Source organism: Epargyreus clarus, unplaced genomic scaffold (assembly GCF_041222505.1).
Source record: "Epargyreus clarus isolate Ecla_fem2 unplaced genomic scaffold, WU_Ecla_fem_2.2 ptg000031l, whole genome shotgun sequence".
NCBI classification, from domain to species: Eukaryota; Metazoa; Arthropoda; class Insecta; order Lepidoptera; family Hesperiidae; genus Epargyreus; species Epargyreus clarus.
The window spans coordinates 8,688,701-8,716,591 of NW_027332236.1; the positions used below are offsets into that span (position 1 = coordinate 8,688,701).

General features: G+C 38.9%; 2 protein-coding genes across 3 annotated transcripts in view; one reads left to right on the forward strand and one right to left on the reverse strand.

Moving 5' to 3' along the window:
- The window catches only part of dop (microtubule-associated serine/threonine (MAST) protein kinase dop), a 90,582-nt gene extending 80,635 nt beyond the window's left edge, over window positions 1-9,947 (reverse strand). Inside the window, exon 1 of the mRNA XM_073090059.1 lies at window positions 9,577-9,947. Coding sequence (XP_072946160.1) covers window positions 9,577-9,709 — 133 coding nt within the window. The 5' untranslated portion in view covers window positions 9,710-9,947. The remainder of the gene's footprint in view (window positions 1-9,576) is intronic.
- Window positions 9,948-11,280: 1,333 nt separating this feature from the next.
- Window positions 11,281-27,681, forward strand: LOC140754856 (uncharacterized). 2 transcript variants are annotated; one of them, XM_073090005.1, is made up of 10 exons: window positions 11,281-11,479; window positions 18,014-18,088; window positions 18,979-19,114; window positions 20,310-20,386; window positions 20,715-20,763; window positions 21,722-21,820; window positions 22,357-22,435; window positions 24,186-24,381; window positions 25,162-25,282; window positions 25,494-27,681. In XM_073090005.1, the coding sequence occupies exons 1-10, from the start codon at window positions 11,417-11,419 to the stop codon at window positions 26,528-26,530; spliced, it is 1,932 nt and encodes a 643-aa protein (XP_072946106.1). In that variant the 5' UTR covers window positions 11,281-11,416; the 3' UTR covers window positions 26,531-27,681. The 2 variants fall into 2 exon arrangements, with proteins under 2 accessions (XP_072946106.1, XP_072946108.1); XM_073090007.1 differs by lacking the exon at window positions 11,281-11,479 and adding an exon at window positions 11,502-12,039.
- The last annotated feature ends 210 nt before the right edge of the window (window positions 27,682-27,891 follow it).

Genomic DNA, 27,891 nt, shown 5'->3' on the forward strand with positions numbered 1-27,891 from the left:
CCGGCAAACTTTGTACCGCCTCAAAATCTATTTATCAAATGTATTTCATATAAAATATAGCCTATGTTACTCGTGGATAATGTAGCTTTCGAATGGTGAAACAATTTTTAAAATCGGTCCAGTAGTTTTTGAGCCTATTCATTACAATCAAACAAACAAAGTTTTCCTCTTTATAATATTAGTATAGATATACGAGGGTGCGTTTTTAAGTCCGCGGAATGGCAGGGTTGGAGGGGGGATAGCGGGCTCGTTAAGGGCGGTACGTGTTAAGTGACTCATAAATAGTATAAATATAAAGTTTTATCACAATTGCATCATTAGTTTTAAAACTATCGACAATTAAACAACTCAATCCGGAAGAAAATTGGAAGTATGGAGAAAATCGAGCATCGCGCCGTTATAAAGTTCCTTACCAAGTAAGGAAAGTCTGTGCAAATCATAATGGAAGGGATGTCATCGGTTTACGGGGACTCTTGCCCTGGAAAAACGATGGTTTACAAGTGGAACAACCTTTTTAAGCAAGGCAGGGATTCACTTGAAGACGACCCACGACCAGGACGGTCTGTTGAGGTGACCATTCCGGAAACGATAGCGGAAGTCGAAAAATTAGTACTGGAAGATGCTCGGCTAAAGAAGAAACAGCTTGCAGAAATGGTTGGAGTATCGGATACAACCATTTTTAAAATTCTGCATGACCATCTTGGCATGACTAAGGTCAGCGCGCGGTGGGTGCCGAGAATGCTCACGCCGCCTCAAAAACAACAGCGCGTTGAATGTTCCCGTGCGTTTTTGAACCTCTGTGGAGAAGATAAGGATATTGTACTGAATCGAATTGTTACTGGAGATGAAACTTGGGTTCACCATTATGAACCTGAGTCTAAACAAGACTCCATGCAGTGGCATAAAAAGGGTACAGCACCTCCTAAAAAGTTTAAGGTGTCACAATCGGCCGGCAAACTCATGGCGACAGTCTTTTGGGATGCAGAAGGAATTTTGTTAATAGATTACAAAGATAAAGGTGTCTCTATAACCGGAGAATATTACGCAACAATCTTGGAGCGGTTAAAAGAAGCCATCAAAGAAAAAAGACGAGGAAAATTATCCAGAGGTGTCCTGCTGTTGCACGACTATGCGCCCGTACACAAGAGCCGTATTGCACTGGCTGCCCTGCATAAGGTGGGCTTTGATATTTTAAATCACCCACCCTATAGTCCAGACCTGGCTCCCAGCGATTATTATCTCTTTCCAAAAATGAAAAAAGAGCTTCGTGGAAAGAAATTTTCTACAGACGAAGAAGTAAAGGACGCAATTTCCTCGTATTTTTCCGACAAGGACAAAACATTTTTTATGAGGGTTTAAATAAGTTAATACAAAGATCTGAAAAATGCATTCGTCTTGCAGGAGAATATGTAGAAAAAGAAAAATAATTTTGACATTTTATTTTCGCTCCTTGTCCCTCATTCCGCGAACTTAAAAACGTACCCTCGTATATAGTTACCACTTAGCTAGACCCGCAAAATACTCTAGACATCTCTGACAAAAGACTTGCGGTTTAGCGCAGCTGTGTATGGACGCCTACCTTAATTGCAAAGTTCGCAATCCCTTCGAGATCCTTTGACTCGACACAAAACCCGATAATAAAACCGAGACGGCCTAAGAATCTTGTGGCTGGGCACAAAGTTAGTTAAGACTATTTTGTCACACAAATTCGTAATATTCTTCGTGACCTTTGATTCATGCGAACGAATTGAGAAGACAGTCCGAGCTGAGAATGTACAGCCGCCATGATTTTTTCTTTCATTTATTCAACTTTATCAACAGTTGTATATTACTAGTTGTATATTACTCCCTTACAAACTGTGTACCTTATGTTATAAAATCTAAATGTACAGCTACATACAGATAAACACATGATGCGAAAAAGGAAAGACGTACCAATTTAATCATACAATGCATTATACTCTAGACACTCTAATAATGACAGTATTCTAATTAATTTAATTCTATTAAATTACGAAACTTTGATAAATCTTGATTAATATCTAATTCGCTTCGTCGATGGGCACGAAAACGTCTCAATCGGGACCTGCTTGTCGCTGCTGCCCACGTCGTGGACTGGTCGAACGCTGCTGAGGGGGATGACCAACTCGATCTCGAGGGGGAGGCTATCCGGCTCAGGGATGACATGACGGCTATCTGCGATAGCGCGATGCCGCGTGCCAAACCGGGCTGGAGGCGCCCTGTGTACTGGTGGTCGGAGCACATCGCACGGCTGCGTGCGGCCTGCCTGCGCGCTAGACGCCAGTACACTCGGGCGCGACGGCGTCGGTCAGCGGGCGCTACGGAATGGGAGGAGAAGTACGTGGAGTACCGGGCCGCAACGACTTTGCTTCAGGGCGCAATCGCCGAAAGCAAGGCCCGGAACTGGAGCGCGCTCGTGGAGGGGCTAGACCGGGACCCATGGGGACGCCCATACAGGATGGTTCTCGGCAAGCTACGTCCATGGGTGCCTCCGCTCACGGAAACTCTCGACCCGCTTTTCGTGGACACAGTGGTGGACAGCCTGTTTCCAGGAACCACTGACGAATCGGGTCCTCCCGCCGTGTCGCCTGAGCGCCCTGATTGGTCCGATGACTTGGCGGTGACCGAATGCGAGCTCGAGAGTGCCATTAAGCGCATGGCGAGGCGAAACACTGCCCCGGGGCCGGACGGAATCCCAGGTCAGGCATGGGTCTTAGCGCTGACGGTGTTGGGGGGGAGGCTGCAAAAGCTGTTTACCGCCTGCTTCCGCTACGGACAGTTTCCGTCGGTGTGGAGGCGGGCGAAGCTAGTGCTAGTGCATAAGTTGGGCAAGCCTCGAGACTCCCCATTAGCGTATAGACCCATTTGCCTATTGGATGAGGCAGGCAAGCTATTCGAGAGGATAATTTCCTCTCGAATTAGCTATCACTTAGCATGCCATGGTCCGGACCTGTCCGAAGACCAGTTCGGCTTCCGGCAGCAGCGTTCGACGATGGACGCCATCCTTCGTGTCCGAACGCTCTCAGAGCGGGCCATATCTCAGGGTAGAGTAGTTTTGGCAGTCAGCCTTGACATTGTCAACGCTTTTAACTCTCTGCCCTGGAGTGCGATCATGGAGGGCCTGTCTGCACATGAAGTGCCTTCATACTTACGGGAGGTTCTTAAGGCCTACTTGTCAGACAGGCGTATCCGCTTCCCAGGCCGCTATGGGAGCGTTCGGGGTAGGAACGTCGTGCGCGGGGTGCCGCAGGGTTCGGTACTGGGCCCACTACTGTGGAATATCGCGTATGACGCAGTGCTGAGAACGGTGCTCCCACAAGGAGTGAGCATCGTCTGCTACGCCGATGACACCCTCGTTCTTGCAGAAGGGGTGTCTTTTTGTAGAACGGTTCGGCTAGCAGAGCTCGGGGTGGCACGCGTCATAGCGAAGATCCACGGGTTGGGCCTACAGGTCGCGTCCCAGAAGACCGAGGCGATGTGGTTCCACGGCCGTGGACGTAGAGTCGAGTCAGCTGAAACTTCAGTGCGCGTCGGTGAAGCGGACGTCCGGATAGGCAGGTACATGAAGTATCTTGGCCTTACACTGGACGACCGCTGGTGCTTCGATGAGCACTTTGACCGTCTCGTCCCCCGGATTCATAAGGTAGCGGGTGCCTTGCACAGACTGCTGCCAAATCTCGGGGGACCAAGGGAAGAAGTCCGCCGCCTCTACGCGGGTGTGATACGCTCGATTGCGCTCTACGGCGCGCCGGTATGGTCGGACAGATTGTCTGCCTGCCGGCGCCGCGCGCGGAAATTGAATTCCGCGCAACGTATGATCGCAATCAGAGTCGCCCGTGGGTATCGTACCATATCGTATGAGGCGGCGACAGTCCTGGGGCGGCTTCCGCCTCTGGACATTCTGGCGGATATGGACGCACGGGTCTTTCATAAGATCCGCGTCCTCCGCCAGAGGGCTGAACCCTTTAACGAAGAGACGGTCGCAGCGCTTCGTAGAAGAGCCAGGTGGCGTGCTCTGAGGTGCTGGCGTGATCGACTCCTGGAACCACACAATATCCGCCAACGGGTGGTCGACGCAATCCTGCCGAATTTCAGGGCTTGGTTGAGAAGTAAAGGTCGTGTGACGTTCCGCCTGACTCAGATACTCACCGGACATGGCTGTTTCGGTGAGTATCTGAATAGGATAAGGAGGGAGGAGACGGCCCAGTGCCATCATTGTGAGTGCGACGAGGATTCTGCACAGCACACGCTGCAGTACTGTCCAGCGTGGGAGTCTCAGCGGCGGATCCTCGTCGAAAAAGTGGGACCGGATCTCTCTCCATCGGCCGTCATCGGGGCGATGGTTCAGCGTAGCGAAGCCTGGGATGGCATGATCACCTTCTGCAATGACGTAATGTCTGCAAAGGAAGACGCCGAACGAGCTAGGGAGCGCGCTGAACCCGCTCGCAGGAGAAGGAGGAGGCGCCGCGGGCGTAGATAACGCCTCTAGGCGCGGTGTCCCTGTAGTTCCGGGACCAGAATAGGGCTACAGTATCTCCTGCTTGTCGTAAGAGGCGACTAAAAGGGGCTTTCGGGGTTGCGGATGGTAAGAGTGGGAGCTCGAACCGTCCGGCCAACGACCCCGGGAAGGACGGCGGTATGTGTGGTCGCATACCGACGTGTACATCGGACGGTGGGGTGATTCAATCTCACTTGGGCGGAGCCCGACGGGGCAGTGCGCTGAGAGGACTCCGGTTGCGTTCCTTTGGAGATCCCGGAGTCCTCTACGCAGCGCTGAGGACGGCCACCGGGGGGGTTTTAGTGCGGTAAAAATCCCACATAACCCCGTGTCGCTCCCACGGCACCGGGTACCTTTTGAAGGTTTCCCCCTCGAGAAGAAAAAAAAAAAAAAAAAAAAAAAAAAAAAAAAAAAATATCTAATTCGCTTAGGCTATTAAAATTTTCACCTAATTTATATGTAACTAATTTGTCACAGCTCTCCTTATATATTTTCACGGTCCACCGGTGAAGATGAATATTAAGGCTAACACTAGGCGTACATAGGCTACATAGCTATCCATGATTCATCTAATGTACGATGGCGATGAACATCAAAACTAACATTAGGCGTAAATAACGTATCCGTTAGCTTCTACTAATGCAGTATTTTTCATCTTTTCTCACGGCACGAACCCTTTAGTATGTAAAACTATTTCGTGAACACCTACTTTTCGCATTTCCAACCTACATATTATATTAACATAACTAGATATTACCTTAATACCTATCCTCCACTATTTTAAAACTAAATTTACCTATAACATTACAAATAGCAAATCCTTACATTTTAATTTCATGAATTTACTTTCATGAATAGGTACCGGTTAAATGTATATGATTAAGTACGTAGTTTTTTTTTTAATTTATGTGTATTGTTTTTTTTTTTACGGTCGTCTCGCAGTTCCCTTTTAAAAGGTTGAAGGAGGTCCCTTTTATGAAGGTGGTAAAACCCTCTCTGGTTCGACTCCGGCGGCACCACCGCCACACCTATTTCTGCCTAATAACAGCAGTGTTAAGCGCTGCTGTGTTCCGTTTTGAAGGGTGTGGTAAGGGAGACATACTTTTCCGAGGCGTTCCAACTTAGTCCTCAGGGGTAGCGGCGCATCTGTGGTCGACCTCAGGGAGGAATATTTAATCCCATCTGGGGTTGATTACAAATGTCCATGGGCGGCACTAGCCACTTACCATCAGGTGGACTGCATGCTCGTCTGCTAGTAAATTACTAGTAAAGATAAACACAACAGTCAATAGTAAAACTTTCATCATTTTCGTATAAAATTTCCATAATTTAATATTATCATTTCCAATTGGCAGAGACGTGTTAATTACACAAAGTGAACTCATAAAACGGGGTCACCCATTACATTGCATTTCTCGTCGTAATAACAATAATTTAATAAGTAAAATTAATTACTTTCCATAACAAGAAACACAGCTATCGGAAAATTTTGTAGCCATCTAGGGAAATTATGAAAATAACGTTGTTTTAATGTTATATAGAACCGCAATATTTTCCCCAGCGTCGAAAATGCCATGTCGTTATAAAAAATAACTCTTCTTTTTCTATTTAAAATTAATGTTATCTCTGATATCTACACTAATATTATAAAGAGGAAAACTTTGTTTGTTTGGTTTTAATGAATAGGCTCAAAAACTACTGGACCGATTTTAAAAATTCTTTCACCATTCGAAAGCTACGTTATCCACGAGTAACATAGGCTATATTTTATATGAAATACATTTGATAAATAGATTTTGAGGCGGTACAAAGTTTGCCGGGTCAGCTAGTTTTTAATAAGGTTGAAATAGCAAATGAGTTTGCTATCGATCTGATGGTAAGTAATCTAACTTTATTTGCGATAGGTTCTCGATAGGTTCGCGATAGGAATGGTCGCCTCATAAGTAAATCGGTCGATATTACCAACATGCCATATGTTACATGCAACAAAATTGCTTTAAACTAGGAGTTGAAGGTGGTAGAACCCTTTGTGGTTCGACTCCGGCGGCACCACCGCGTCACCTATTTCTACATCATAACAGCAGCGTTATGCACTGCTGTGTTTTGGTCTGAAGAGTGTGGTAAGGGAGACATACTTTTCCGAGGTGTTCCAGCTAGTCCTCAGGGGTAGCGGCGCATCTGTGGCCGACCTCAGGTAGGAATATCTAATCCTATCTGGTATTGATTACAGATGTCCATGAGCGGCAGTAGCCACTTACCATCAGGTGGCCTGCATGCTCGTCTGCTACTCCTATATTATAAAAAAATAAAAATAAGAAACTACTCTAATCGCGTGGTGTGGTGTGGTAAGGCCTCAAGTGACAAGGATCACTTACTAACACAATTTGTTCCAGTTTAGGCCACACACACACACATCTATAACAAACAGCGGCTAGAATTCCCTAAGCCCCCTACTTTAACACATCGTTTGTTCAGTTTGTTGCCTTAAAATAATAAACAGCGTGAGCACTGCTACTTAAGGTTAAAACACGTATGACGGAGTTGCCGCATAGAAGTGAATCATAAACATAAATTACATGCAGACACACCCACACATGACACAGACAAGTAAATAAACATTTGCCTCAAACAAAAGATGCAAATCCTACACGACTTAGATGTCGCATGGGGTAAATTCACTAAACTGTTCGCTTCTAATCGTATGCGATTTTAATATCGCGAAATTCGACGAAATGCATGTCGGTCTCCCACACGAATACCGATCGATATTTTATATTATTTAAGTGATCTATTAGAAAATATGAGCCGGGCACATCGCTCTGAGGACCGATAAATGATGGGGAAGAAAGGTCCTCCACTGGCGACCACGTGTAGGCAAAAAGAACGTAGGTCGCCCCCCGACGAGGTGGACCGAGGACCTGAAGTAGACTGCGGGAAACCACTGGATTCAAGGGCACGGTAACGGATTTAGTGTCGCCAATTAGGAGAGGCCTATGTCCAGCAGTGGACCTTAAAAGGCTGATTGGATGGATTAGAAAATATATTTTTTTTAATGTCAGTGTTAAATATTAATTACTATTTATTATTATTAAACAGTACTCTCTAGCAACCTACAAGCAAATTCTTAGAAACTAATTAAGAAAGCTTCAAATACAACCACCCACATAAAATGTTAATTACAGTTAGACTTCATTCAAAATTGAGGTAACTTAAATGGTAAGTAAAAGAAACATTGAGACTAAGACATTGTTTTTAAACTGACAATGGATATGTGGGTTTCATTAATTTTATAATATAGGAGTAGCAGACGAGCATACAGTCCACCTGATGGTAAGTGGCTACTGCCGCCCATGGACATCTGTAATCAACCCCAGATAGGATTAGATATTCCTACCTGAGGTCAGCCCCAGATGTGCCGCTATCCCTGAGGACTAAGCTGGAACACCTCACAACACTTTAAAGGATGTGGTAAGGAGCACACTTAAATGAGGTGTGCCAACTTAGTCCTCAGGGATAGCGACACATTTATGGACTACTTTGTGGACAAATCCTACCTGGGGTTGATTATGTTGGATGTCCATAGGCAGCCATTGCCTCTTTCTCAATTGCATGATCATTTGTTACTTCTTTTATAAAAAAAAAAACTCTAGCTAATATATACTTCATAGTACAAATTCCAGTCTATATGGAGGTCTAGGTTGAAGTCTAGGCACAGGTTTAGATTTTCGAAAATCTTTTGTACATTATTATTTTGAGAAAACCTACTCAAACAATACTTAAAAATTTAAATACCAAAAATTAGGAAATGTAAAAAATCCATAAAGCTATGTGCATCATATTCCACTTTCAAATAATTGTTTTTATTATTTTTATAAATGATTTTTCTTTATTGATAAATAAAAATTGACACAAGTGTTTCTTGAACGGTAGTAAAAACAAGTAACGGAACTTGTTACGCTCTAGATATTTAAGACTGCAAACATAATTTTAATTTGGAAAATAGTGAGAGTATTCAACAACAATCATAGTAACATTCTAAAACTTTTAGCTCATGATATAACTGACTTTGGAAAAAAAATCATACAGAGTAAACATCACACTATAAAATTTGACTTTATCATTATATTAATTTAAAAAAAATATTTTATTTTTCTATGTTAACTATTTAATAATGGTTATTATAGTAAGTCTTTTAAAAATGAGATTTGATAATCAGTCGACTAATTTATTGATATGATTTATACAACAATTATTATTAAATTATAATTTAATAAGCCTGAAGTATTCATAACGACTTTTCTGAAGGTAAAAATAATTTGAGTAAATTTTCTATAATATCTATTCTTGTTAAGTTTAAATTGATGATGTTTTAAAATATTAGTTTCACCTAATTACTGGTTTTATAACTTTAATTTTTGTAAATTTGTTTTCCTCAGGCCTTATTAATTTATCTATAGACAGAGTTAAGTTAAAATATGTTAAAGATGCCAATTTATTTGGGTCAACATATAAGTGAAAATAAGTCAACACTTAGCTTATATTATGTGCAAACCTCAATAACAATACATTTTAAAGAAATTGAGTCAGAAAAAAATATGCAAATGTTGCACAAATGCATAATTATGCTTAACCATCACAAAAGAGATTTGTTTGTTTACCCTCAATATAATGACCCACATACGTTACGTGTGTAGGTAGTTCAAATTGATCATTTGTCATAATTAAAAATACATTCAGTACTCTTAATCTAGATCATGATTTGAGCATGGTACGCGGATTATCGTCTTATCAACGTCGCTATCTGTACTGCATACATGCATTTGCGTTCATTAGGCGAGAGTCGAGACTGCTTGTACCCATGTAGGCGGTCACGAAAAACATCTCGACGGATCGTAATTGGCGCACAATTCGGCGCGGCCAATCGCCCGCGTCCGCTCATTCACGCCTTAAACTCGAATCGTATTGACAGCTGAGTAAACCTTGAAAACACCACCGATTACAAAATGTCTATGACAACAACACGCTACTTATTCAACTAACTACTCTACTTCTCTGACCTTCCACGCTCTGGTTCAGCGACGACGGGAACCCGGACGATGCCAAGTCCTTCTTCTGCCCGCTCTTCGGCGGATCAGAGTCCGAATCGTCGAAAACTAGCGTCCGAACCGACTGTGAACACCGACGATCCATCGCCTCACTCACTACACAACACACAAACTAATATTTTCGCCATTTATCAATCAGATGACCGTATTTCGACCCGAAACCAGGTGTACATGGCTCTGCGAAATTTGATTTATCTAGAAACGCGAATAAATTCGCTATATTTTAAAAGAAAATATGTATATTTATGTATTTATGCCATCGTATTTTACGCGACACACGACTTCATACAAATCGAAAAATGACACTTTTACGTTTTGAAAGATTAAGGCAGATTACAGTGTTACTAGCAGTAAAAATTAAATTTCCCAAGGATATAAATACGTTCAGAAATCGTTAATATTTTCACATTTTAATGTTTACATGGCATATTTGATTTTATAATTTTGTTATATATGTAAAAATAAGAAATATGTTATTAAATTAAATAGAGGTAATGTTTTTTTTGATAATGTTATATTTTTTCGTTCCAGTTTAAATTAAGTGTCTATGGTTAAATGTATTAATACTGGGGTATTTACTGACTAAATAAAAAATGTTACCCAAGTATTGGTTAACATTTTGAATTTTTGAGTCTATTATTAATATATAGAAGCCTTGCCTAAATAGAAAACCATATTATTATCATTTTTAAATAAAACCTTACTGTACAATATAACTGGAAATTATTAAAGCTAAAATATGTATATACAAATTATTTCTAATTTACAATATGTACAATAAAGAGTAAAAAAGATAAAATAAACCATCTATCATCATTACCGCAATATAAAAAAAAAATCGATATTCTGCTGTTCACTGTGTACATAACATACATTTACATACGTTTCAACTCGAGGAAAATGCTATTTTACACGGTTTTTAAAATGAAATCAAGCAAATCAAATGTAAATGTAAACACGGCTTTAGCAAATTAATTCTTTGGCAGAAAAAATATTATTCAAATATTGAGTATCCATTTTTAGTAAGATTTTATTTTTCCAAAGAACCGCTGTGTTGTAAACAATATATGTCTTTATATTTATTTACAAAAAGTTTGGAGGTTCGATTTCGAGTTCAATTCTTTTAATAAACCATATTATGGAAATGGTTATTTTAGTTATTAATAATAAGTGAGTTATTTATTGTTTCGAACGTAACATATTTCCCTGAATTGCGCTATTATGTTTCATTTCTTCATTTGTTTACCTGTTGAATCAGGGAGTTTGCTCGTATTTACAAGGGAAAATAATTATAGTCCTGGCAAGAAAAGTACGAAACAAGAACAGAAAATATTCTACCTCCCTTTCTTACTTCCTACTGCCATCTATGTTTAATTTTACGAACTAAAATGAAAATACTTGCCATGTGCTGTAAAATTACTAACTGAAAGTTACTAGTATTTGAATTTTGTTGAACATTATTCACTTATGTGGCATATTTATATATTTTTTTACATAAAAAATCTCCCAAAGCGCATTAATTGATAGTATAAAATCAATTATTTTCAGCAATTTATACGAAAAAATGAAATATTTCATTCTCTGACACATCGCCATCTAGTGTGAATTAGGAGTAAACATCAAGTTTTCCCGTCAAAAGAAACGGAAAAACACGAGTGTGCGTCGCCTCAGTAGATATCAGCTGAATTATTCGGCTAAAATGCCCTGGCACGGGCATACGTAGTCGTCGGTCCGCCATTACGACGCAGCCGAGACACGTTCGTCGTATTTAGTTAAATATTTTCGTTTATAAATGAGTAATAACGCTCATGAGCTCAGTAATCGACTTCTGAATGCGTTGGATAACAATTACAATGTAAGTTTCCGAGTTTTGAAGATCTTAAGTCCGATAAGCGAGTCTGAGATACGGAAACGGTCCACACGAGCCTGTGACACCCGATTCGAGTCGCGATTCGGCCTCTTGGGAGGTTGCCTCGAGGTTCCCTAGCGGCGTATGCCGTGGCAAAAGCGTAACAGGTCTCATCTAAGAGGCTGGATAGTGAATAAAGCGAGATGTGTGTTGAAAATGTGGTGTCTGTGTGGGGATACGTGAGCGTGAAGTGCGATGTACGGGGCCACTGACGTCGTCAGCGCTCCTCTCGTCCCTCCGTCCCTAGTGCCAAATGTTTTGCAATGTGAAAGTATGGAATTGTGCCACGCGCGACCTTTCCCGTAGATTTTCGTCAGGTAGAGTCGTTAAACTCGGATTAGTGATAAAAGATTTTTCGTATTCTGGCTTTACGCGTGTTGAGAGTTTCCGTCGGCGGTGTGGGTACTCGGAATGCACCTCATGTTCACATGGTGGTCGCCATCCAATTTGGTGGAGGCTGGAGATGTTACTAAGTCTATTTTTTGGTTACGATGGTGCAATATCAGGTCAGTGGAATTTTCGTAACAATTTAGCATCCTCATGCGACTTTTAGGAAGGCTTCTCAAAGTTATAGTTCCTGGTACTTTCAGACTTTGGTTATGATATTCAAACTATACTTCTGTTAGATAACTTACAAGAATGTTACTGGTATTAATTTTAAATCTTTCTAAGCAAGTTATAAGATACCAAATTAATACATACTGTAAGTATGTATTTGACTGCAATGTGATCCTTACATTTTACTGAATAGCATTTGCTGACAATGAACTTGACTGCCAATACACCTGCAATATACATCTACACTATACTATAACAGACTCAGAGTATTACAAGAAATTAATATAAAGTATTTTATACAAGTCCACATGGGCTGTTAAGTCATAATTGCTCTATTTGGCATACACTTAGCACTATGGTAAACCATGTGGTTCGGACTAGCCATGTGGTCTGAACAAACACCTATAAATTATTCTGTAAGAATGCTATTTTCGGTATTATAATATTTGTGTATTTAAGATTAATATTACTTATTTTGTCATATTGGAGGAGTGTGGTAGAGTATGCTCCAGAACTTCGCAAGTTGGAGGGAGAGACTCTTGCCTCATAAAAGGCCATTATAAGGCAATCATTAAGGTAAACAATACTAGGCGATCTATATAAGAATATTTCTAAAAAGTTTTCACTTTATGTTTTTCTTTTTATAAATAATTCTCTTATCAGGACCATCAAACCCATAATAATTTGATTACAATGAAAATCCAGGTATAATTTCAGATGTAAGAAATTTTTTCAGATATAAAAAGCATGCCAAATGTATTAAGTTAAGAAAGAGGTCCTTATGATGTATGTTAAGGACCAAAGAAGCACATTAACAAAATGATCCATTTGCACAATACCAGATTCCTATGTGAATTTTGTATCAGACGGATCTTTCCTTGAAAGATAAGACATCCACAACTTTAATTTAATTAGTAAGAACTATGGATATATATTCTATTTTGGAGCATCTTAAATACGCTACAAATATCCTTCTCAATAAGTTGGTAATGGCTTGGGCAAAAGTCTAAAATTGGTTGTTTTGAAAAGTTAATTGAAAAGTTTGTAATCTAGCAGGTTGCAGTAAGCTCCCAATTGAATTGATCACCACACATGTGTATGCCAAATAATAGTGTGGTAAGCATCAATGAAAATTCATAGAAAGAACTGTAGAGATTCCTTATTATACAAATTTCTTAAAGGCCTTGGCACATCAATGGTCAACCAATGACACATAAAGAAAAAAAACACTTAAGTATAAAACTACTAAGACACCTATGATTTAAAAGTTGATAGAATTTGCCACAGGCAAAATCGGAAGGTAATTTAGGTAACAATTAGATTTGTATGAATATAATATTATGCAGCTAAAAAAATTGCTTGTTAAGAATGTCTTTATTCATCTTATTATTCATTTTAATTAAGTAACATAATTATATATAATATATCTATCTATTTACAAACTTAAAATCTATATACAATATACACAAAAAATATAATTTAAACTTTAAACTAATATAAGAATGTCTTAATCTCTGAAAGCACCAGTCATATTTGAAGAAATTAATTTTATTGCCAATTCATTAGAAGATTTTAGGCTATGTAACATCACATTTTTTAATACAATACATAATATTTTTTAAACTCGGGTGAAACCACTAGGCAAAATTAAATAATAAAAAAGAGGTCTTAAATTTTGATGCAAATTTTTATAATAAATAATGCTAGAGTTTTATATACATCAGGATCATTAAGATAAGTTAAGAGTCGCTTCATTATTTCAACTTAGATTATGTAAATTATTTAATATACTAAGTTCAACAAACTTTTAAATTTATACAATATACATAATGGTAGAGTATAGTGAATTTATCATTATACTAGGAAAACATATGAGTCACTTGATATACCTTTATTTTATATATTTGACTTATATTATATACAGAACACCGTAGATGAAGTATAGATATCTTCCAGTGATAGAAATTATGTAATGTTGTAACTTATTTATGACTACACAATACATAAGTAAATAAAGTATAAGGAGTCATGTCATGTCATGTCATGTCTGAGGATCAAATCTCAGTCACGCACTTCTAATTTTTGAAAGTTATGTGCATATTAGGAATTAAATATAACTTGCTCTAATGGTAAAGGAAAAACATTGTTAGGAAACATGCATACCTGAGAGATCTTTAAAAAAATCTCAAAGGTATATGAAATCTACCAATATGTACTAGGCCAGTGCAGTGGACTATGGCCTAATACTTCTCATTCTGAGAGGAAACCCGAGCCCAGCAGTGGGCCAGTAATGGGTTGACGATGACCATATTCTTCAGTGTCCATTGCCCAGCAGTGATAGCTTAGTGGTTGGAAACTCAAATCTTGATTCGCCAGATAAACATACCTCAGATTCTTAAGTTTCATTATTATTACATATTAGAACCATATACATTTAAATGAACACTTTCTTGTCCTTCCTAGTAAACTTTGAACATAATCACAATAATCACACACTTCCTAGTAACTTCCCAGTAAATAATTATTATCATTGTTGTTATCAAACAACTGATTAGGTGCTGTATTAAATGAAATTCATTGTTTTTTCTCATTAATTACCTTTTGCTTGTAATGTTTTGTTATGAAAATGGGTGCGTATATCTTTTTGTGTACCTTTCCTAAGCAGTTAAATGCTTACTTGTTAAGTTCATCTGCTTTCATTAAAACACATTTTTATACATAATTTATTACTAGCAATATTTTTAATAACAAAACATGATTGCAAGTTTTAGTAAATTAAAGAAAATACATTATACATTAAATTTTTATATTAAATTGTCACTGACATATTTAAGTGTTGAATGTGAAACAATTTATTTTAAAAGAGAATGAACCAGTGTATATCTAATGTGTAAGGTAATCTTTAAATTTAGTGAATTCAAAGCAGGGTGAACAGAGGTCACATAATGCAATTTGGAGGATCAATTTTGAGTGACTTGTGTATATGTTAACTTTAATTTAAGTGTATATCAATGCATGTGTGCAAAATACAGTCCAATACATAGTTAGACATGTAATAAAGCTTACATTTAAAATAATTTATTGGACCTCCAGGAAAATCTAAGACACTTAGTGAAATTATTCGAATTTCTTTCTCTTTCTCTTATAAGAAATAACAGTTTAATCTGCCATTTTAGGTGCCATAAACTGTATCATAAAGTAGTCTTCATATGTCATTTCCATATTTCCTTTTACTATTTCAGTAATGCTTTTTTTCAGATTCTAACTCAGACCTTGATTTTGGTTCATTTAACAAAAAAAAAAACCAAAGTATATAATTCTGCTATACATGAATTGATCAAATTACGCTCTTATTCCATGTCTCCAGTCAAACAAACTTACTTACATCAGACAAATAAATCTTATGTTAAGTCACATCTATTAATATTGTCAGTCTTTAAAAAATTATTATTGAACCAATAAGAGACCACTTTCCTGCAGTATTGTTCCCAAGGTATCCGTATACACTATTACTACCCATTATGAGTCTATTCCCTTAATTGGCCCTCATTCCACCTGGAATCTTGGTTAATCAGTTGTTTTGATTTCTCCTCCATATGATAGGAAGGATATTTTACTAGGATATCACTGGAGTTTATCCATACATTTCATATTAAAATCTTGTATATAAAATTATTGAAACGGCTTTACCGATTTTCACCAAATTTTATTTGCATATTCAGTAGGTCTGAGAATCCGCTACTATCTATGTTTCATACCCCTAAGTGATAAGGGTTATTCACCCTTAACACTTTTTTATTTATGTAGCAACACAATGTTTGCCGGGTCAGATAGTAAAACATAATTTTCATTCCATTACTATCTTACTACTGGTCATGGGTCTCCTTTCAGAATGAGAGGGGTTTATGCTATGGTCTGAGTGCCAATTGGTAGACTCTGCACAGGGCTATATATATATTTTTAAAGAACTCTATTAAGGTGTGAAGTTTTCCACACAATAATTTCCTTCACTGTTGTAATCAGAGGCATATGTCTAGGATTCAAACCTTAAACTCCAGATTGTGAGGTTTCACATAAACCACTAGGCTATCACCGCTTATGTAACATATAAACAACCATATCAGTTTTTGAATTCACCTGTCATAACTTTTTCTCAATATGTAGAAAATTTTATTGAAATCTTAACCACAATAGTAGGAAGTTGATAGTATTTTTTTTTTTTGTTTTAATGCTCTGTGTATTGATTGGCAAGGATCGTAAAATGCGCTGGAACGATAAACTGAGTTACAATCTGTGATACCTCGAAATAGGATTTTATGCTGTATGTTGACAATATAGACTTTTTCCTATATATTATATATTTTTTAAAAGTATGATGATAAATATTTTTTTTCTCATAGTCTAAAAAATGTGTCAGATTTCTTGCTTTTTCCAACTATTATTATAGTATTCTAGGAATTATGTGAATTTTGCTACAATTATTATATATATACATATTATATTATAATTACAGATGTTTTAAAGTCGATTATATACATATGTGCATTTTTTACTATTCTAAGAAATATCTATATTTTCTTGTTGATAATTGTTCTGGAAATTTGAAATGGAATTTCCTTATGAGGAATCATAAGGAAATTCCATCACCATACATCACCTCTGTTACAAATTACCTTTGGTTACTAAACATAGGTCCAAGAAATGATCTATAAAACGGGTTATTTCAGAAATTTTCTTACATCTTAAAAACCCAGGTACAAAAAAGTTGGATGCAGAATATTTCTTTTTACCAGTCGGAATAATTTTGTAGTTTTATGCAGAAAAGTGGTTAGTCACATGTAGTAAAAAATTTTATTATTTATTTATTTGTAAACAAACTGATATGTTTAGCATAATATATGTGTACTGTATAGCATAATATATATGTTACTACGTTGATGACGAATTATAATCTCATACAAATCTTGGTATAAGTGGTATTTATTATACAAAAAAAAATTCTTTTCCTTGATTGTATTATGAATTTTGCTAATTGTTTGATTTTTAAATTACCCATATAATAGCTGTTTATTTATTTATATGTAATCACAATTATGTCTCGTTCTGAATATAGAAGATAGGAGGAAATTTTTTGAATATACTATGCATTTAACATTTAGTTTACTTATTATACACAAAGTTTTAGGCTTTAGGTATTGAATTATGATTAATAATTTGCTTGGTTATTGTTTCATAATTTATGAACGAAAAGTTTAAATAAAATTAGGGTTTATTTTATAAAATTAAAATATTTGACCTGGGTTCTGTACATTCTTCCATGTGCAAAAGGTATTATATCATATTAATATTACACCTTATTTGAAATGTACAGCTTAGTTAATTTATACCTTACAACCTACGTGCCTACCTTAAACCTACCTAGTATTGAGAAAGTGCCCAGCGGTGGGACACGAGTTTCCGCTAATCAAATGAAAGTTTGCTTAGGAATTTATAACTCCAAAAATTCATGAAATAAAAAAATGTAATTGGCCGACATACATTATAGAATAGTATAATCAATGCGGCTGTTATTCTTCCTAAGATCAACCTTAAAAAGGATATGTGCATTAAATGTTTAAACCTAATTCTCAAGCTTAAAATGTTTCATACAAGTGACTTGTAATGTCTTTCAATGTAAATTAATAATTTATAATCTAATATAAATATACTTAAAGGGTTTTTCATGTATATCGCCCACAAACATTTTTTTCTATGTTCTATGTGACCAAAGACGAATACACAGACACCACAACAGAAGTCAACACTCATCATATTTTTTTATTTGTCAGTTCGGGGATCGAACTTGGAACCTATTATGTATCAGACTGTTATATATATTGATTATATTTTATTTGTATTTATTTTTTTACTTTTCACTTTCAGGTGGTCGACATGCAGGCTGTCAACGAAATTATATCCATATTGGAAAAATTCAATATCACAAAAGAGCTGTTGGAGGTAATTTAAATAACTATTTTCTTTTTGAGTGAAAATTCGATTTTCATAATTAAGCTCTGATCTTTGGGAACCAATTGTAACACCAAAAACAGGCATTTAAATTATTATAACATAACACTTGATATCTACTGCAGATATATACCTAAATGTGATATAACAAATAAACATAAATAAAGAAAATTTGCTCAAGTTTTGATGCAGGTGTACAGTATTTATTATGAGGTATTGATCAATACCTGACCTTATTTCATTTCTATAAATTATTGTAATGTTTGCATTTTGGTATCCAAGTAACACAGTGCATATTTTTTTAAATATTTAATATGTGTCTCTGTAATAAGCTTTGTAAGTGGTCTATAAAAAATGTATCTAGGTGAAAATGACACAGCTCAATCATATTGTGACTGAAAAATTACAGTATGTGGCCTGTATTGATCCATCCGATAACGTCACTTACAAGGGTCATGCTCTTGAAAATTTTTACAGAAAGTATGTTATGGCAAAAGATATATTACTATACTATAAGTAGTTTAATAGTCTATAAATATTAGATTTGATATATTATATGCACAAGTTATTATTTTTTTATAATATCTGATGATAAGTGGCTAGTGGCTACTGCCACCTATGGACATCTTTTATCATCCCCAGATAACATTAGATATCTACCCGAGGTCGGCTACAGATGCGCCGATACCCATAAGGACTAAGCTGTAATGCCTCTAAAAAGTATATCTCACTTACCACACCCTTCAAACCATAACATAGTAGCGCACACAACGCTGCTGTTATTAGGGAGAAACAGGTGTGATGGCGGTGGTGCCAGAGTCGAACCACTGAGCGTTCTTCTATCTTTACAAAATTAACCGTAGTAAACTTACATTTTGCAGACCACCAGACTGGGAAAGCACGTGAACGAGCTCCGACGGAAGACCACAGACCCGACTCTCGCGCGCCGCGCCAAGGTGCTGGTGAAGCGGTGGCGGGACCTCGTCATACCCTCGGTAGCCTCCCCGGGACACACTGGTTAGCAACTTCAAATAATTTTTCGAAATTATAAATTGGGGGGAAAATAATGAGACATAGAATAGAATACTCTTTATTGCACACTTACAGTAGAATTTAACAGTATTAATTAAGGTAAAAACAGTATGCAGTAGGCGGCCTTATCGCTAAGCAGCGATATATTTTTTTATAAAACTGACATTAAATTCGACACTATAAAGTTGGCTAGTAAATGGCGCAAATTTTACAGACAAGGATACAAACAAAGTATAATTTAAATATTTTTATTTTTTAAGTGCAATATAGTGCAGATTATTGTATAAAAACAATTAAAAATAATATCATTAAAATGTAATACTGAAATCTATATGTATCAAAAAATATTGAGCAACTTGGTGCAATATGCTTATAGCCTCCCTATCTAAGGGAGAGTCTAAATAGTAACATTAAACACAAAACAACAACAGTTGCCATGAAATATAAATATACACAAAGAAAATAACTTTATCTTGTTTACACAAATAAAACCACTTCATTTAGTCGGTATTGTGTGATACGTGCGAGCGCTTTTAAAGTTCACCCTCTTTTTTCCAATGCGACTAAGAAATTATGATTTAAATAATTTAAAATCTCGCAAATGTTGGTACGAATGTTTTAAATAACTCGTTACTAATTGCTAAAAGACACTTAACAAAATAGGGTTTAATGAGTTTGCGCCACACTTGGGTGATTTTTTGGCAACACGCCAATACGCCGTTTCGGTTGTAATAAGACTGTGTGACCTGTAAATAGTTTGATGTACATTTTTGATTACTATATTAGAATTATTTGCCTAAGGATCATATGAACATATGTAAAGGTCTCTTCGTACTTCAGTGGTGCATCCACAATCTTACTATTTTTTTTTTAAATTTAATAAACATCATGCATTGCAGTTTAGGTCCTCAAAGCAATATATTTAAGTTGGACTTTAAGTGTTCTAAAGTCGGTTCATTTGTCCATATACATACTTGTATACTAGTCCATGTGCTCAACTCTTAAAAGACAGTTGAACTGTATTCCATTTGTCTGTTGCAAAAAGAAATTCGAAACGCTGCAAAGGTGTTAAAGGTGAATGAAAGGCAAATGTAGTTAAAAGTTATAAAATATTGGAGTATCATAATGGAGTTATAGCTTTTAAAAGATTATAATTTTCATGTGTAATTCTAAATTTTAGGTTCAAATCGGTCATCAGCCGAGCGACAAGTGCGACGGTTGGGCGGGACTCCTCTCACCTCCCCCGCCCTCTCGAGGGTAAGTTTCAAAATTGATATTCTAACAGCATAATTAATTTTCAATTTAAAAAATTAAATGATCACTACAAAAAATATAATTGGTAATTCATTAGAATTTTTTCTTATTAATTATTTGCATTTCATTACTGTTTATTCCTTTGGTTACAATCATAACTGCACATTTTGATAACTTCTATGGTTTTTTCTCTATGGATATCTCAAATTTGAATGATGTATTGATTAATTATTTCTCTTACAAAAATTCATACTGATTCGATGTAGATATCCATGAAAGTATAAAAAGATCTGAAATTTGGATTATGCACTGAATTGGCAAATATTTACAGCAAGTGGTGAGCCCAGCGGTGAACAGTCCGAGGCCACCTTCCAGGCCAGGTAATACTTGCTTATATTAAACTTATACAATCAATATACTTATTATATAAGAATTCAAAAATATGTAAATTATATAACGTAAAAACCTGTGTATATATAGGTTTCACTAGTTTTTGACCTATTAATTTTGAATAATTGTCCATAAAAATATAACATGAATATTGTCTAAAATTAAGGGGATTTTTAATAAATGATCATATGAATGATGAAACACATAATATAACTATAAAAAGTTAAACATTGATTTCAACTATCGTTGTTACCTGCATTTATATAGGTGTACATATTATTCTTATATTATAAACATTTAAAACATATTGTTTTGTTGTTTATTTACATTGAATGACAGTATAATGTGAAGTTATTTGATTTTGATAAATATAAAAGGGATTCATATATTGTTGCCTGCATTACTACAATGGATATTTCAGCTTTTTAAATAGGATCCCCCATAACTATAAGCGTAAGTTTAGGACTCCCTAATGTACGCCTATAGATATCTAGTGCGTCCTAAGTTGAAATAAATTTGATACTCTTATAATATAACTAGGCGAATAAAAACAAAAACAAAAAAAACTAACTGCTAAAAATATAGCCAATGTCATTACCACAATTTAGTCGAGGCCAACAATACCTCAAATGTTAAAATTCGTCTAGCCATTTGGGCTGCAGGGCGTGCCAAACAATAGGATATACATACATTTATTTTTACCCTCCAGAGTCGGGTCAAAATAAATTTCAATGTGTTTTCATTAATAATTGATTTCTATTTTTCTGCATTAACTTAAACGTGTATAAATCGACGGCAGCAAAAAACAAAACAAACGGCTATCTACAAGTACTTGTAGATAGCCGTTTGTTGTTTGCTGCCGTCGAAAATTAATAAAGACTACATACGGCCTTTACACGAACCTCCTCATTTTCGAAGTATGTTAATAACGTGAGTTTGTTATTGCAGCATGGGGTGGGTACGAGTCGGACTCGCAGGACGTGATCCTCGTGGACGACGACCCGCCCGCGCCGCCGCCGCCCGCGCCTCTCAAGCCCGTCACACCGCGTGAGTTGCGCACATAATGACACTTGTAGCCCCACACAGGGACTTTTCCTATGTCCACACACACCGACAAAAACATACAAACACACACGCGAGCTCATAGACACACAAACACGCTCAGGGACGGACAGACACGAGCGCACAACACACACACGCGCGCTAGCTCACAGACACACAAACACGCTCAAGGTCAGACAGACACGAACGCTCACACAAACAAACACACAACACACACACTCGCAAGCTCACAGACACACAAAAACGATCAGGGACGGACAGACACGAACGCGCAACACACACACACAAAGGAAGGGACAGACAGACAGACTTATACACAAAAACAGTTATTATTTAGGTTACATAACCACTTACATTAAATTAAATTAGTCAGAGACCAATAACATAATTATACAAAAAAAAACTTTAATAGATCATTTACAAAGCTTAAGGAAAATACCCTTATTTGAAATTTTTAATAATGAATATTTGAAGTTAAAATTAAAAATATATCAAAGGTAAAATTGAACCTTTTGTTACAGCTGTGAAGAGGCCGCCGTCCCCCGAACCTCTCCACGATGACAAGAAGGCGAAAAGGGACAAAAAACCTAAGAAAAGAAGGTGAGTAATAGTATTAGAAGTTGTTCGGACTTAAGAAACATGTTTAATAAATTGCTATGTAGAAAAAGATTACTTTCTTCGGTAAGTTATATAACTATTACTTAGTTATACGCAGGAGTTTTTATTTTTTTATACGCTTAGGTGACCTTAGCTCTTCATATACTTTATTTGTCACATAAGTCATGCAATATTTACAATTTTTAGTATTCATTATAAAATTAAACTTAAAAAATTAAGCAAAGAATAGAATATAAGTTACTTTATTTAGCATGATTCATTCTCAATAAACAACACAAGTAATATCTTAATCATTCAAATACATTCTAATAAAGTTGTAACAATAATCAGTAATGGTACAAATGTACAAACGGTAATGCAAGGTACATTGTAACATAATGAATCTTTTGAATTCATAATGGGTCAATGATAAGAATTTTACTATATTGTAAACAAAGTCTAAATGTTTTCATTGTTTGAAATAATCTGGTTTATTCTTTGTTGTTTTTAAGGAAATATAACTTTTAAACATTGATTTTTTATAAAATAAATCATTGGGCTTATGTTCAAAAAGAAAATTGTTTATAGATGTCAAAATATTAGGTTTGTTGGTGTAAATTTCATCAGTGTGAAAAAGTGCTCATCGGTGATGTTATCTGCCCTTAGGCAGCGTTTCGGCCTTTGATAATGAAGATGTGTTTAGTCTAGCATATGTTTTATATATTTCCGGTACCTATAAGTTGTCCAGGTGGACTCTTTTTCCGATAGAGGTCTTACGTGTCACACATAAACACAATTGTAAAATATATACAGAATAGAGTGCCTGTTCGATTTTACTATTTTTTACTATTATACCTAACAATAAAATGATGGAAAACATTCATGGACTACCAGCCATACCAGAAGAGTCGCCAATGCATGCCCGACCTCGAGAATAAGCTGTTTTTGCTCTTTTCTTAAAGAGCCCAATATCATAGCGACCCAAGATTTCGGACCGAGCGAGAGTCTGAATACTTCATAATCATAATCTTTATTGCATCAGGCGGTTATCACATACATATAAACGTGTTACAAATTTTCATACAGTGTCATGAAACCCTGTAAGGGTGTAGCAATTTATATTAATTAAAGCAGTGATAGCCTAGTGGTTAAGAAATCTGCCTCTCGATCGAGGTGTCAGAGGTTAAAATCGCAGGCACGTCTGATTTTTTCTAAGTTACCTGTGTATTAGAAATTAATTATCACTTGCTAAACCTTGAGATTTATAAAAAAAAATCTCAAGGGTATTTGAAGTCTACCAATACGCATTTGGCCAGTGCGGTGGACTAAGGCCTAATCCTTCTTATTATGAGAGGAGACCCGTTCCCAGCAGTGGGACAGTAATGGGTTATTGATGATGATGATGATCCGGACGAAGCTTTTTTTTGAAGTCATAGATTAGTAAAGATTACTCACTCCTAACAAAAAAATGTATCCAGTTTTGAGAATTGAAATAGTTGCGTAAAAAAGATTTTGCCAGGTCTCCGTGCTAAAATGTCCCTAAAATATTTGAAATAATTATTTATATATTATGTAAATTACGCAGTATTCATTATTTATTCGTAAATTTTCTCTAAAAATGTTTTTATTTGTCAAGAATTCAACAAAAGAACTTACTAATAAGCCGTTTGTGGCTTCATTAAATTTCAAGGCGGCGAAGTATCTTTACTAATCTATGTTTGAAGTATGTAATAAATGTTGTCCGTGTGCACAGGGGCCACAGTCGCGCGGGCACCGGCACGGAGACGCCGGCGGGCGCGGTCGGCGCGGTGGGTGTGGGCGGTGCGGCGGGCGCGTGGGGCGCGCGCAACGGCGCGGCGGCGGGCGAGCGCCGCAACGGCTGGCGGCGCGACGCGGCCGACCCGTACACCGCGCTCGCGCACCGCCTGCCGCCCGCCGGCGCTAAGAAGGTACGCTAACTACACAGGACGACAGACTACCAGATATGTCTTTCGGGCTTTTTTTTTCAATTCGACGTGTAAAGCTTCACCGGGTTTTGGAGGCGAGCCTAGAGCCCGCTCCACATTCTCGCGATAATCTCGCGAGAACGTTCTCGCGTTCTCTCTTTTTTTCGCGTTCTCGCGAGAATGCGAAAAAACCCGATTCGTATCGGCTCCACATTCTCGTTTCTCGTGCTTTCCTCACGTTCTCGCGAGATTCTCGCGAGAATGTGGAGCGGGCTTAAGGCTCAGCCGGGACAAGAAAACTATGGGCTGGAAGGGAAAGATAACTTTGGTCACCGTTGCCAGTTTCCTAGGCCGTCCACCTTCGCTAGAGGGAGAGAAGGTTGCGAACCCAGCTACTGCCGGAGTCCTGACCACCTCTTGTCATATAGGGCGGGCGTCTTCGATACCGGTGAATTAAATCAAGGAATATAATTATATCTTAGTGAATTGTGTGTTCATATTGCTTATGATTAATTTATGTAGTATTAATAAGTAACCATTAAAATTATAATTTAAACAAGACAGTAAAAGATTCATGATCATTCATCATAACAGTGTTAAAGAATTATTTTCCAATTTAGTTTATTGATTCAAATATTTCTTAATACACTGTTTTTTGTTTAACTGATTGATTCAGCTCGTTTTAATATAAATTCTGGACCTGTTGAATTCATAAAATTAGTATGCTTTCGATTTACTACCTTTCTTAATACTCTAATAATATAAATCCGTGGTAAATTGCAGGTGAAGACGACGAAGGAGCTGCTAGAGCAGATCCAGTCTCGGGGCAGCAAGACGGCGACGTCGCGCCCGCCCTCGCCCGGCTCGCCCGCCTCGCCCGACGTCATGCTAATAGAGCCGGACCGTGAGTGAGCCTTGTGCTTGTTTCTTATACGCAACATGTGAATATACTTGACAGTAGGCATTCTTTTAAACTTTAGATGTAGTTTATGTTGTGACCTCTATTGACGTGACTTTTGCTCATAAATATTTTGAACATGTAGATGTATCATACCTATCGAGTCAAGAATTCAATAAATAAAAATCGTTTTTGTAGATGAAATGGTAAATTGCAGCGAGTCCGGTGAAGGTGGAGTCGCCGATGCGCAACGGCAGCAGCGAGCCGCCCGCGCCGAGCATCTTCCCGCTGGAGGACGAGCGCGAGTACCCCGAGTGCACGTGCGAGCACGACGAGGCGCAGGCGGAGTGCCCCGCGGCGCACCGCCTCGCCGTGGAGCCGCTGCACGTGCAGCTGCTGCACCACGCGCTGCTGCCCGGCGTCAACGGCACGCGCGCGCCGCCGCACCCGCACCCCTACGCCGTGCGCCGCGCCGCGCACCCCGACCGCGACGGCCTCTTCGCCGCCGTCGTGCCGCTCTACAAGTACTCCGACTACTCGGACGACGCCTGCGTCAAGAACCTCGCGCGCGTGCCGCTGGGCCTCGACCTGCCCTGGACGGAGTTCGCGCCGCCCCCGCCCTCGCCGCCGCCGCCGCCGCCGACGCCGCCGCCGCGCCCCTACCCGCTCGAGGACCCGCCGCCGCCGCCGCCCGAGCCGGCGGACGACGACGACCCCGGCTCGCCGCCCGACGCGAGGCCGGAGCCCCCGGCCTCCCCCGCGCCGGACCCGGGGGCCGCCGCGGCGCGGGACGACGGGCCGCGGATCGAGGCCGAGGCGGTCCGGATCGCGCCGCTCGAGCCGAGCGAGAGACTGAAGGCGCCGCTGCTCGACGCCGAGGAGGAGGCGCAGTTCGAGGCGCGCGCGAGCCCCGCGGCGGACGCGCCGCCCGCGAGGGAGTTCGCGCTCGAGCCGAGCTCGCACCGCACCGTGGAGCGGACGAAAGCGGACATCGACGGGCGCGCGCTGCTGGCGGCGTGCGACGCGGCGCTGCGGGCGGCGCCCTGCTCGTACGCGCAGGCGGCGGCCGCGCCGGTGCTGGCGCTGGCGGAGGCGGCGCGCGGCGAGGCGGCGCTGCGCGCGGCGCTGGCGCCGGCGGCGGCGGAGGCGCGCGACGCGCTGGGGCGGCCGCCGCGGCCCGCGCTGTTCGCGGAGTGGCACGAGTGCGCGCGGCTGGGCGAGCTGCTGGCGCTGCCCTACGTCGTGATCGACTGACGCCGCGCGGCCGCGCCGTCCCAAGTGTCCTTACGTTAGATATAAGTGTGCGCGCCGGCCGCGCCCGCGCCTCGCGGCCGCCGGCTCGAGTTAGTCACGTATTTATTTTTTAATCGTTTTGGGCGGAGGACCGAGTGTTATCGTGCGGTGGACGTTCCCGCGCGAGCTGTGATATGACCGCCGGGCCCGGCGCGCCCGCCGCCCGGCCCGGCGGCCGCCCCGGGCCGATTCCCGACTAAGACAAAAAAAATCTCTACACTGTTTTCTTATTGAGTTATCTTGTTACCGATTGTGATTTATGAGAGGGAGAAAATTAGGTAATTAATAATAATAGGAGTTCCAATTGTATATTATACATATATATTGCTATATCGAATCAAATATCAGATGCGAAGTGATTTATAAACTTGTAACGTCAAAACGACCACTATAATTGTTTCGTAAGTGAAAAATGGTACCTTGAGCGATTGATAAATTATTTTCAATACATTTATGAGATGTTGCGGGACACGCGAGTGTCGTCCCGCGGCGGGGTCGCGCGCCGTTCGTCGTTCCTCTCGTTTGTTTGTTCGTTGCGTTGTGTATAGGTTATGTTTAGTTGCCGCGCGGCCCCCCCGCGGCTGGTCGATGGGTCCGTCTGTTCGTGTGCCAGTCGCGAGCGCCAACGCTCGCCGTTTGTATACTCACAAACTATTCTGGACGCTCCGAAGCATTTATTTTCAAGTAGCACAAAAGTAAACAAACAAAACGAATTTTTAATATAGAGTAAAATATTGTTAGCTCAGAGCGTCCAGGATCAATTGACTACGTTTTTGTTGTTGTTAATTATAAAATGTGGTAATTAGATTTTTTTGTACGAGGGCGTTTTGTTATAAAAATGTGTATTTAATATTGGAAAGTGTTTTACGTATTACAAATAGCATTAAAACCAAAAGTATTACCTACAATAGAAACAAAAGTGCTACAAGACTTTCGCAACTATCGGTCCAAAATTATAAATCGAATGCATTAGATAGCTAAATTTATTTTGTAGACAGAGAAATAATTCTAACCAATTTCTATTACGTTTTCTTTACGATCTCAAGGGGTATTGATTGTGTAATTTGTCCTTGTATGTATGAGGTATATGTCTGCACAAATGGTGACGTATTCATTCACATTGATTAACAAGTCAAAAAAAGAAGTACAAGAGTAAGAAAATAGGTGACGTAATTGGCAATTATGTATAATAAGGAATAGAGAAAACATAGAGATTGTAAAGTACAACAATAGTATACAATAATATAAGACTCATCTTGATAGTCTCAAATAGAAATCACAGATTTTAACGGAAATATTTCTATGTCTATGATATAGACTCT

Excerpts from the sequence above, each read along its gene's own strand:
- LOC140754856 (XM_073090005.1), top strand. The coding sequence starts at position 11,417 with ATGAGTAATAACGCTCATGAGCTCAGTAATCGACTTCTGAATGCGTTG. Across the intron at positions 18,089-18,978 it reads TCACAAAAGAGCTGTTGGAG|ACCACCAGACTGGGAAAGCA; the intron begins GTAATTTAAATA and ends TACATTTTGCAG. Across the intron at positions 20,764-21,721 it reads GAGGCCACCTTCCAGGCCAG|CATGGGGTGGGTACGAGTCG; the intron begins GTAATACTTGCT and ends TTGTTATTGCAG.